The 11,711-nt window shown below is 40.4% G+C and overlaps 1 protein-coding gene and 1 pseudogene across 3 annotated transcripts in view; both read right to left on the bottom strand.

Moving 5' to 3' along the window:
• Tmem41b (transmembrane protein 41B) overlaps nt 1-11,711 on the bottom strand; it is a 29,691-nt gene that overhangs the window by 5,439 nt on the left and 12,541 nt on the right. For 2 of the 3 annotated variants that reach the window (XM_013028798.1, XM_013028799.1), the window contains exons 5-7: nt 7,967-8,060; nt 7,265-7,369; nt 619-757 (exon numbers count right to left, since the gene is read on the bottom strand). In XM_013028798.1, the coding sequence (XP_012884252.1) occupies nt 619-757; nt 7,265-7,369; nt 7,967-8,060 (338 nt within the window). Of the gene's footprint in view, nt 1-618; nt 758-7,264; nt 7,370-7,966; nt 8,068-11,711 lie in introns of those variants that run through there. The other variant, XM_013028800.1, reaches the window with a different exon arrangement.
• On the bottom strand, nt 1,822-2,344 carry LOC105994990 (annotated as a pseudogene).

Raw genomic sequence — 11,711 nt, 5'->3', positions numbered from 1 at the left:
CACCAAAAAAAAAAAAAAAAAAATTACTTACAAGAAATCTGTACATTGTATTTAAACAATTTAAATTGGAAGGAAAAGCAGAAAAATTTTTACAAGTCTTCATGTCCAGATTATTTCAAAATCAAGTATCAGTTCCTTGGTATCTGTTGAAACTGCTTTTCCTTGCAGCTTTGGTAGTGCCTATAACAAATGCCAATTTAAAAAAAAAAAGGAACAATTCTCTACTGAAAACTAGATCTCAATATTTTAATATTTGATTAGAAAGCAAAGGAAAATTTAAACAGCCATTTTCCTCCACTGAGCAAGAGTAGAGTTCAAAATTTCTGCTTCCACTAAAGTTGTGGTTCATTGGTAGACCTGCATGCCCAATATACATAAGGCCAGATTCAAAACCCAGAAAAATTGCTTAAAATAACACCCCGTAGTAAATATTCATCTTTAAAGAGATAACAACACAAAAATACTTAACACAATGGATAATCAGCCTAAGCATTTGTACAGGCCAGGTTTTGTGCCCAAGAATTATATAATATTGGCAAGTCTGCACAATGTAGGCCAGCTGAATACTGCCAGGTATTTAAACAGTGAGCTTAACATAGCATGAACCACAGGCCTTACCTAGAAAAGTGCCAATAAAAAAAACTTTCAGTGGCACGTTTATCACAGGAGATGTAATATTGATAAACCAATTAGGCAGAAATGGTGTTATTCTCAAGAATATTATGTAGTTTATGAGATGTTCTCTGTGACGTTCAACCTGTCGTAAGAAAGAGAATTACCATTATATTACATTAATCTTGAAAATAAGCTAATACAAATACCTTATTTCATATTCTCTTCCCTGATACATCACAATTTATCAAACAGAAATGTATTAAAAAGGAGTTTGAGCTAGGCACCAGTGGCTCACATTGTAATCCTAGCTACTCAGGAGACAGGATCATGGCTTGAAGCCAGCCTGGGAAGAAAAGTCTGTGAGACTCCTATTTCCAAGTAACCACCAAAAAGCTGGGAATGGAGCTGTGGCTCAAGTGGTAAAATGCTAGCCTTGAACACCAAAAACTCAGAACCCAGAAACCTCATTACCAGAGCTAATGACAATTAGCTGTGTTTGTAAGTTGATGTTATATTACTAAAGATGGCTAATGGTCTGGTAGAATTTTACACCTAAAATGCCAGAGGTAAACTTATATAAAAATTAGGTATGATACTTATCATACCTATCATACATATCATCTGGAGATATCAGTTTGAACTCAGGTCCTGGCATGGTGGCTGTCACTCTACCACCTGAGCCACACCTCTAGTCCTGTTCTTTACTGCCAATTTAATGAGAACTTTCCCTGCCTAGGCTGGCTTTGAACCATGATCCTCAGATCTCAGCATTCCAAGTAGCTGGAATTATAGGTGTGGGCTACCGGTGCCTATCGAAGTTGCCAACTTAAAAAACTACATTTTTTTTTTGGGGGGGGGGTTTACATGCATGAAACCCTGGGTTTGATTCCTCATTACCACATAAACAGAAAAAAGCCAAAAGTGGTGCTGTGGCTCAAGTAGTGAAGTGCAAGCCTTGAGCAAATAATACCCAAACCCTAAGTTTAAAAAAATGCATTTTTTAATTTAGTATTTTTTCCAAAGGTATAGTTTTTGTTTGTTTTTGTCCGTCGTGGTGCCTGAACTCTGGGCCTGGGTGCTGTCCCTGAGCTCTTCAGCTCAAGGCTAGTACTCTACTACTTGAGTCACAGTGCCACTTCCAGCTTTTTCTGCTTACGTGGTGCTGAGGAATCAAACCCAGGGCCTCATGAATGCAAGGCAAGCACTCTACCACCCGCCCCTCCAAAGGTATAAGTTTGTTGGACCTGTTCCTGCATCTTCTCCAACTGCTGGGGCATGTCCACATTTAGTATTCCTAGTGTAAATCACTTGATCTCTGTGATTTCAAACTACTTTGGTAAGTCCTTTACTAACGAGCTCCTGAAGGACTGCCCTACCCAGGGAACCATGAATCTTCTCTTGGAGACCACAGCAAGGTTAGCTTACAGCTAGGAACTTCCTTAAGAGTTTGTACTAAGTAGCTTTATCATACAGGACTAGGTGGTTGAGCTTGTCCAGAAATTTGCCTTTAGACCACTTCTTCTTGGCCTTGCCCCAGACTTCTATACTGGGTCCTTGTCTTTCTATACTGACTTCCCAGCATTTTCCCCCCTTTTGTCATCCTTGGACAGCAGTGGTGGAAGAGCAATAGCGACCACTGGGCCTCAAATTGTAGGACAAAAAAGATAAGCTGCTTACTATCAAATCCAGAAACCTCACCAAGTACTTCTGGGGTGAGAAGTAGAGCCATGCAGAGTAAGTTTAGCTGCAAAGCTGTTTTTTTGGTGTAGGTCCTGGGTTTTGAATTCAGGGCCTGTGCACTGTCACTGAGCTCTTTTGCTCAAGACTAACTAGCACTCTATCACATGAGCCACAGCTCCACTTGCAGTTTTTTGGTAGTTAGAGATAAGAGTCTCACAAAGGGCTGGGAAGGTGGCTCAGTAGTAGAGTGCTTGCCTCGCATGTATGAGGCCCTGGGTTCAATTCCTCAGCACCACATAAGCAGAAAAAGTTGAAAGTGGCACTGTGGCTCAAGTGGTAGAGCGCTAGCCTTGAGCTGAATTGCTGAGGGACAATGCCCAGGACCATAATTCAGGCCCACAACCAACAACAACAACAAAAAGCCTCACAGATTTTCCTGCCTGGGATCGCTTGGAACTACAAGCCTCCTGAGTAGCTAGGATTACAAGCATGAGCCATTGGCACCTACCTTCTCATTTCTTTTTAAATCTTGAAAATACATAAATTGCTTTTGAAGATGGCTAACTTTTCAATGTCTTTTTTGTTTTCATTTTTGAGATGTAGTTCAGGCTGGCTTTGCACTCAAGACTCTTAGTTCAGTATTCCCAGTGTTGGAATTTTAGGCATATACCACCATGCCTGGCTTTAAATTTTTTTTTACTTTCTTTCATGTAAATGGACTAATACATCACATTAATAAAACTGGCACTCAATTTTTCCCCTCTTTCCTCCTTCCTTTCCTCTTTTTCTCTTCTCATTCCCTCCCTTTTCCTCCCTGCTTTCTCCCTCTCCCCCTCATCATATGCTGGGAATTTTATTTTTTGGTGGAATCCCGAGTCTCACACATGCTAGGCAAGTGTTCTATATTCCAAGCCCCAATTTTTAAAATTTTCAAATAATGTAATAGCATCCTATTACAACATATATACCAAATGAGTGAATTCATACACTGCTGATGAGAATATTTCACTGCTTAAATATAAGCACTGATTTACATTTCTGTACATACCTAATAAGCTCACTTACATAAAGTAGCTACCTCAAAAAATTTTCATATAGCCAGTGCTGGTGGCTCACACCTATAATCCTAGCTACTCAGGAGGCTAAGATCTGAGGACCTCAGTTCAAAGCCAGCCCAGGCAGGAAGGCTATTAGACTCAGAAAACTGGAAGTGGCGACCCCCCAAAAAAAATTTTTTTGCTTTAATTTTGTTGTTGTTGTTAGTTGTGGGGCCTGAACTCTACTGCTTGAGCTACAGTGCCACTTCTGATTTTCTAGTGGTTTATTGGAGAGTCTTACGGACTTTCCTCCCCAGGCTGGCTTCAAACTGTGATCCTCAGATCTCAGATTCCTGGTTAGCTAGTATTATAGGCGTGAGCCACCAGCGCCAGGCTTGTTTTAAATTTTTTATGGTGGGTTATGGGGCCTGAACTCTGGACCTGGGAGCTGTTCCTCAGCTCTTTAGCTCAAGGCTAGCAGTCATTTGAGCCACAGTGCCACTTCTGGCTTTTTATGCTTACGTGGTGCTGAGGAATCAAACCCAGTGTCTCATGTATGCAAAGCAAGCACTCTACCACTGAGCCACCTTACCAGCCCCTAAAACAATTTTTTTTTCATGCCAGTCCTGGGGCTTGAGCTCAAGGCCTGGGTACTATCCTTAAGCTTCTTTTGTTCAAGTCTAGCACTCTACCACTTAAGCCATAGTACCACTTCCAGCTTTTTCTGTGTACGTGGTACTGAGGAATCAAAGCCAGGGCTTCATGCATGCTAGGCAAGCACTCTACCACTAAGTCACATGCCCAGCCATAAAATAATTTTTTTTTTGTTGTTGTTCATGGACCTTGAACTCTGGGCCGGAGCGCTGTCCCTCAGCTCTTCAGCTCAAGACTAGTGCTCTACCACTTGAGCTATGGCACCACTTCTGGTTTCCTGGTGGTTTATTGGAGATAAGAAGGTCATGGACTTTCCTGCCCGGGCTGGCTTTGAACCGAGATCCTCAGATCTCAGCCTCCTAGCTACCCAGGAAGCTGAGATCTGAGGATCATAGTTTGAAGCCAGGCTGGGCAGGAAAATATGTGAGACTCTTTTTTTTTTTTTTTTGGGTCCGGTCGTGGGGCCTGAACTCTGGGCCTAGGCATTGTCCTTCAACTCTTCAGCTCAAGGCTAGCGCTCTACCACTTGAGTCACAGCGCCACTTCCAGGTTTTTTCTTTTTGCTTATGTGGTGCTGAGGAATCGAACCCAGGGCCTCAGGCATGCAAGGCAAGCGCTCTACCACTGAGCCAACTTCCCAGCTCAATATGTGAGACTCTTATCTCCACTATACTACTGAAAAAGGTGAAAGTGGAGTTGTGGTTTAAGTGGTAGAGCACTGGCCTTGAACAAAAGAAGTTCAGGGTCAACACCCAGGCCCTGAGTTCAAGCCCTAGGACCAGAACAAAAAAAAAAGCTATTCGTAAAAAATTTCATATATAGCCAAGCGCTGCTGGTCCACACCTGTAAACCTAGCTACTCCAGAGGCTGAGATCTGAGGATCACACTCCAAAGCCAGCCCAGGCAGGAAAGTCCATGAGACTCTTATCTCCAATAAACCACTCAAAAACTGGAAGTGGCACTGTGGCTCAAGTGGTAGAGCGCTTGCCTTGAGCTGAAGAGCACTGGGACAGAGCCCAAGCCCAGAGTTCAAGCCCCATGACCGACAAAAATAATAATAATAATTTCATATATAAATTGTTTTTTGGTAATTTAGATTTGAAAAAATTATGGAATAGTATAGCTATTTTAATATTCAGTATATATGTAGCATAAAAAAGAATACAAAATTAAAACTGTAAAAATCTTGAGATTTTAGGCAATGCTTTATAAGTAAATATCAGGATTTGTAGAAAATATTAAATTTCTCTTAATTTTGTAATCTATAAAACAAGTATGCAAAATGACCTCTAAAACTCCTGTGATTCCTGATTATTTACAAATGACCCCAACAGGCTCATGTGTTGAAACCTCAGTGTCTCTCCAACTGGGGTTGCTCTCTGGGAGATGGAAACATTAACAAGTGGGATCTAATTGACAGTGGATCCTTGAGGGAATCTCATCCTTGGTCCCTTCTAATCTTTCTGTGCTTCCTATCCACCTACCATCAAGCTCTACTTCACAAGATGTTCAAGGTTAACAGAGCCAAGGGCTATGGAATGAAACCTTTAAAACTATGAGGCAAAATAATGTGTCCCTTTCTGCGTTTTTGTTTTTGGTCAGTCCTGGGGCTTGAATTCTGGGCCTCCACACTTTCCCTCAGCTCTTCAGCTCAAGGCTAGCACTCTACCACTTGAGCTACAGCGCCACTTCCGGTTTTCTGGTGGTTTATTGGAGATAGGAGTCTCACGGTCTTTCCTGCCCGGGCTGGCTTTGAACTGAGATCCTCAGATCTCAGCCTCCTGAGTAGCTAGGATTACAGGCGTGAGCCACCAGCGCCCGGCCACACAGTGCCATTTCTTTATTTTTTTTAAATAAGTAATTTTTTTGGGGGGAGGGGGGTCTGGCTTTTTTTTTCCTGCTTATGTGGTGCTGAGGAATCGAACCCAGGGCCTCATGCATGCAAGTCAAGCACGCTACCACTGAGCCACCTACCCAGCCCTGCCATTTCTGGTTTTCTAGTAGTTAATTGGAGATTAAGAGTTTCATGGACCTTTCCTGCCTGGACTGGCTTTGAACTGCAATCCTCAGATCTCAGCCTCCGGAGTAGCTAGGATTACAGGTGTGAGCCACCAGCACCCAGCAAAAAGTTAATTTGTATCATGAGATAAACCCATATATCAAATTTAATTATCTAAGGCTGGGAAGGTGGCTCAGTGGTAGAGCGCTTGCCTTGCATGCTCGAGGCCCTGGGTTCGATTCCTTAGCACCACATAAGCAAAAAAAGAAAAAAGCTAGAAGTGGCGCTCTGGCTTAAGTGGTAGAGCACTAGCCTTGAGCTGAAGAGCTGAGGGACAGCGCCCAGGCCCAGAGTTCAGGCCCCACAATCGGACCCCAAAAAAAAAATTAATTATCTGAGCTAATATATAAATACTCTACAAAAAGTAAAGTTAATGTATGTAAGAACTACACACTTACCACTCAATTAACCAAAGTTATATTACATTACTTAAAAAATGAGCCAGACAAGTGGTAAAGTGCTAACCTTGAGCTGAAGAGCTCAGGGACAGCACGTAGGCCCAGAGTTCAAGCCCCAGGACCAAGAACAACAAAAAAAGAGCCAGACTGACAGGTAGCAATGGCTCATGCCTGTAATCCTAACTACTAAGGAGGCTGACTGAAATTTGAGGATCTAGGTTCAAAGCCAGTCTGAGCAGGAAAATCTATGACACTCTTAATCTCCAACAAACCAGCAAAAAAAGCCCTAAGTAGAACTGTGTGTGGCTCAAGTGATAGAATGTGGCTCATAACTGTAATCCTAGCTACTCAGGAGGGTCAGATCTGAGGACTATGGTTTAAAGCCAGTGTAGGCAGACAAATCCAAGAGTTTCTTTTTTTTTTTGGTCGGTCGTGGGGCTTGAACTCTGGACCTGGGCGCTGTCCCTCAGCTCTTCAGCTCAAGGCGAGTGCTCTACCACTTGAGCTACAGCGCCACTTCCGGTTTTCTGGTGGTTACTGGAGATAGGAGTCTCACGGTCTTTCCTGTCGGGGCTGGCTTTGAACTGTGATCCTCAGATCTCAGCCTCCTGAGTAGCTAGGATTACAGGCGTAAGCCACCAGTGCCCGGTTGCCAAGAGTTTCTTATATCAATTAACCACCAAAATGTCAGAAGAATAGGTAAAACTCCAATGGTAGAGCACCATCAGCTGTGAGCATAAAGCTAAAAAAGGACAAGATGCCCTGAATTTAAGCCCTACTGGCACACAGAAAAACAACAATAACAAAAAATATGTGTTTACCTGTTGTGACCACTTTACTGCTTTCTCTGTTAAGTATTTATATACAACTGGTCTTCCGACTAAATAGGAGAGCATATAGCAGAATGAGGCACCAAGTCCGGAACACTAGAAAATAAGAAGCCACATGCATTTTGTATTTTTACATTTCATTCATATAGATACATTTAACTAAGGAAAAGCAGATCTACTAGTGTTCTTACTTCAGGGATAGGGAGGATAGTCTACATGACATACATTAAAAACATTTGATCTATTCCTTTCTGGGACCAAACAAACTCAAATAAGACCACTTAAAACAATTTGGCACTTGTGATTAAACTTATTACTATATCAAATAAATAACTTTAGCCTAAGAATAAAATTCAGGATTTTTTTTTTAAACCCTAACTGCTCTTCATGAAAGCACTACCCCCAGCCCTGGGACTCACTATGCCCTACACTTTTAGACTATCTGAATGACAATACACAATAAGAAAGAAAGGCTATAGCCTTGAGTTTATAATACTCTTGTTCCAGAAAAAAAAAAAAAAAGGATAACACCTCCTTACTGAAAGAATTAAGAGATAGCACTTTAATATTAAGTCCTATAAAACAAGTAAATTTTTGCTTACATAGTCTAGTGGGACTAGGACTCTATTATCACCATCAGCATTCTAATTAAGGCTATTTTTTCCAGTCTCCCAATTCCTTTTATATACTTACCAAACAAACAAGAAATAAGGCTAGTGGAAAGGGATAAAGAAACCCTGAGAGTATGCTGAGAAAAATAGAGCCAGGAATAGCAAATGTTTGCAAGCTGTTAACTTCTAAGTTAAGGATGAAAACATAATTAACTGGAATTTTAAAAAAGACCAACCCAGCATTTCAGAAAAAAGACAAATACAGAAATTACCATACTAATAAGATTATACTCATATTTCAGCACAGGTTGAGCAACCTTCATCCAAACGCTTGAAATCAGAACTGATGTATTTTGTGGGTTTTTTTCAATTTTGGAATATTTGCACATGCTATTATACTTAGTGACTATATCCAAATAATATTAGCATTTAGCCTAAGGAAAAAAATTCAGGAGCCACATGGTGAAATGTCTTAAGGATGAGAATTCAATCTAAAGACAAAACTCATGTATACCTTATACATACACTTCCTAAAGGTAGCACTACAAAGTATTCTATATACTTATTTTGACCAAAATGTCACATGAGTTCATGAGGCAGTTTTCTACTTGTGACATATTATGTTGGCACTGAAAAAGTGAGAGTTCAGCGCATTTTGGATTTTTGAATTAGGAATGTTCAACATGTATTCAAAGATGTAAAATTATACACAAAGTTTTTTATTTTAAAGTATATCTGTCTTGCTCCAATGCTTCCAACTTCAAACTGACAAGATATTATTCAAAAACAGAAAATGCAGTAAGTACCATGCTACTAAAATTGTGTTACTAAAATAGAAACTAACGCAAATTTCCAATATATACCATATAGAAAGAAATTAGGTGATCTGAGAAAAAAAAAGTCTTCAATTATCATTTAAACAACAACATGCTTCTCTAATGCATTTGCTTTACTCCCAAATAATTTCAGAAAATTTCTAGGTACATAAAAGTTATAATAGTTGATTTCTAACTTAACTATGAAGCTTATCTCGATTAACTACTAATTACAAAAAGGCCAGATGTTATTAAACACAGATGTTACTAAAACACCAGATGTTACTAAATCACCAATCTTTGTGTGTGTGCACAGATGGGTTCATGTACGCTGGTACTGGGGATATGTTATTTTGATGATTAGATGGAGATAAATAATCTCTCGGACATTTCTGCCCAGGAAGCTTCAAACCTCAGTCCCCACATCTCAGCCACTTGAGTAGCTAGTTTTACAGGCATGAGCCATCAGCATCCAGAATGACTTCACTTAAATGAAGCATCTAAGATGACTGACAAACATCACAAAGGAAGAGGAAACAATGCTTGATAAAAAATGTACTTATTACCTTGCTCATGTAACTATAACCCCTCTGTACAGTATTTTCACAATAAAAAACTTATTAAAAAAATCACAAATCTTATTTTTAAAATGTAATCACACTTTTCTTACTTGCTCTGGTTCCCAGTTTTGATTTGGACCCCTCTTTCTCACCTGAACAGAATTTAGCTACAAGTCAGTCAGGTAAGAGTGAATCCCTTCAATCTCTCTCCATCCTACTTTATTTCACAGGCTCACTGGACATTCTCTTTTTGTTCCCAACAACCTGATTTACTCAATCCACCACTGCAGTGAAACTCCCTCATAGCCCAAATGACTTTTCATCTATTAGTTCCCTCTGTTCATCTATTAGTGATCCCTGAATAGGATGAGACCTCCTCTCACATGAAACTCAGCTTTAGTAAATTGTACTTTCTTTTACATGGCATATCATTTCTTCTCTACGTTTTGCTACTTGCCCTCAAATCAGATTTCTGTAACATTCTATAAGCCATATTTTCCTTTTCCTTTGACAAATGCAGCAATTCCAGACTTCCAGTATCAGCCATATATCCCAGTAACTCTAGATTCACTTTGATTCAACCTAATAACAATCTCATATTTTTAGTCAAGATAGAATTAAGCACATGCAAATTTAAAAAACTAAACACACATCTTTCAGTGTTAAGATCTCACAATAGAAAATTTCAAATACATAGAAGAAACTAGTATTAACTCTATATTAAAATATTTCGGGCTGGGAAGGTGGATCAGTGGTAGAGTGCTTGTCTTGCATGCCTGAGGCCCTGGGTTCGATTACTCAGCGCCACATAAGCAGAAAGAAAAAAGCTGGAAGTGGCTCTGTGGCTCAAGTGGTAGAGCACTAGCATTGAGCTGAAGAGCTGAGGAAGAGTGCCCAGGCCCAGAGTTCAGGCCCCACGACCAGACCCCCCCCCAAAAAATAGATAGATAAATATAGATACAGATAGATTTTATGCGCTTTTTTTGTTTTGGTCAGTTTTAGGGCTTGAACTCTGGGCCTAAGCGCTGTCCCTCAGCTCTTCAGCTCAAGGCAAATGCTCTACCACTTGAGCCACAGTGCCACTTCTGGCTTTTTTCTTTTTGTTTATGTGGTGCTGAGGAATCAAACCCAGGGCCTCAGGCATGCAAGGCAAGCGCTCTACCACTGAGCCACCTTCCCAGCCCATGGCTCATTTTTTGTTAGCAAATAATCTTTTGGAAATCAAACCCAGGGTGTCACACATGCTAGGGAAGTGCTGAGCTACACTACAAGCTAGTTGAGGGGTTTGTATATTATTTTTTGCCCGTATTGGGGTTTAAACTCAGGGCCTGGGCACTGTAAGCTTTTCTGCTCAAAGCTAGCATCTCTTGAGCCATACCTCTACTTCTGGCTTTTTGTGAGTCTCTCAGACTTTCCCTGCCCTAGCTGGCTTCTAACTACCCCCTCAGACCTCAGCCTTCTGAGTAGCTAGGATAATGGGCTTGGGCCAAAAGTGACACTTTTAATATCGTCAAAAATTCTCAATGTCTACCTAGTATCCAAATAAATTTCTTACTCTTATATTTAAAGTTCTCTACAGTCTGAACTTCCTACATATTTGTTGATCCTGTTCATGCTTTATATTCCAGCTAAAATGATGGTGACTACTGATGACCTCCTGACAATGTAGTTATGGGTTTTGTTTTGATTTTTGACAAAGTCTCATTCTGTGTAGTCCAAGTGGCCTCATACTGTTGATTCTTCTGACTCAGTAAGCTCCTTACTGGGATTATAGATGTGTTTCACCACAAAAAACTGCAGTTATGGATTTCTTAAAACAGTGTATGTTCAATTAAATAACTTTACAAATACTGCTTGTCAAAAAATATATAGGAGAGCTGGGAAGGTGACTCAGTGGTAGAGAGCTTGCCTTGCATGCCTGAGGCCCTGGGTTCGATTCCTCAGCACCACATAAGCAAAAAGAATAAACAAGCCGGAAGTGGCGCTGTGGCTCAAGTGGTAGAGCACTAGCCTTGAGCTGAAGAGCTGAGGGACAGCGCCTAGGCCCAGAGTTCAGGCCCCACGACTGGACATAGTATTTCCAAATTTGAATTTTTCTAAGAACTGGGTAAAAGTACCTACTTAAAGGATAGAACCTAAATATAAATGCATCTTCACTGTGTTGTTGGGAAACAAGTAACATTTATATTGTAGTGATTTTCTAAACAAATTCGCTAAGCAGCTCATGTTAATAACACTTTCCTCAATATATTTACAAATATACCCAAAGTATTTGCATAAAGTTAACTATAAAAAATATATATATACAATATATGTAACTCAAAGAAAAAAAAAATAAGCCAGGTGCTGGTGGCTCAAGCCTGTAATCCTAGCTACTCAGGAGGCTGAGATCTGAGGATCAAGGTTCAAAGCCAGCCAGGGCAGGAAAGTCTGTGAGACTCTTATCTCCAAT

Source organism: Dipodomys ordii, unplaced genomic scaffold (assembly GCF_000151885.1).
Source record: "Dipodomys ordii isolate 6190 unplaced genomic scaffold, Dord_2.0 Scaffold113, whole genome shotgun sequence".
Classification (NCBI taxonomy): domain Eukaryota; kingdom Metazoa; phylum Chordata; class Mammalia; order Rodentia; family Heteromyidae; genus Dipodomys; species Dipodomys ordii.
The sequence above is the reverse complement of the archived record's forward strand: the minus strand, read 5'-3'. Positions and strand labels throughout refer to the sequence as shown.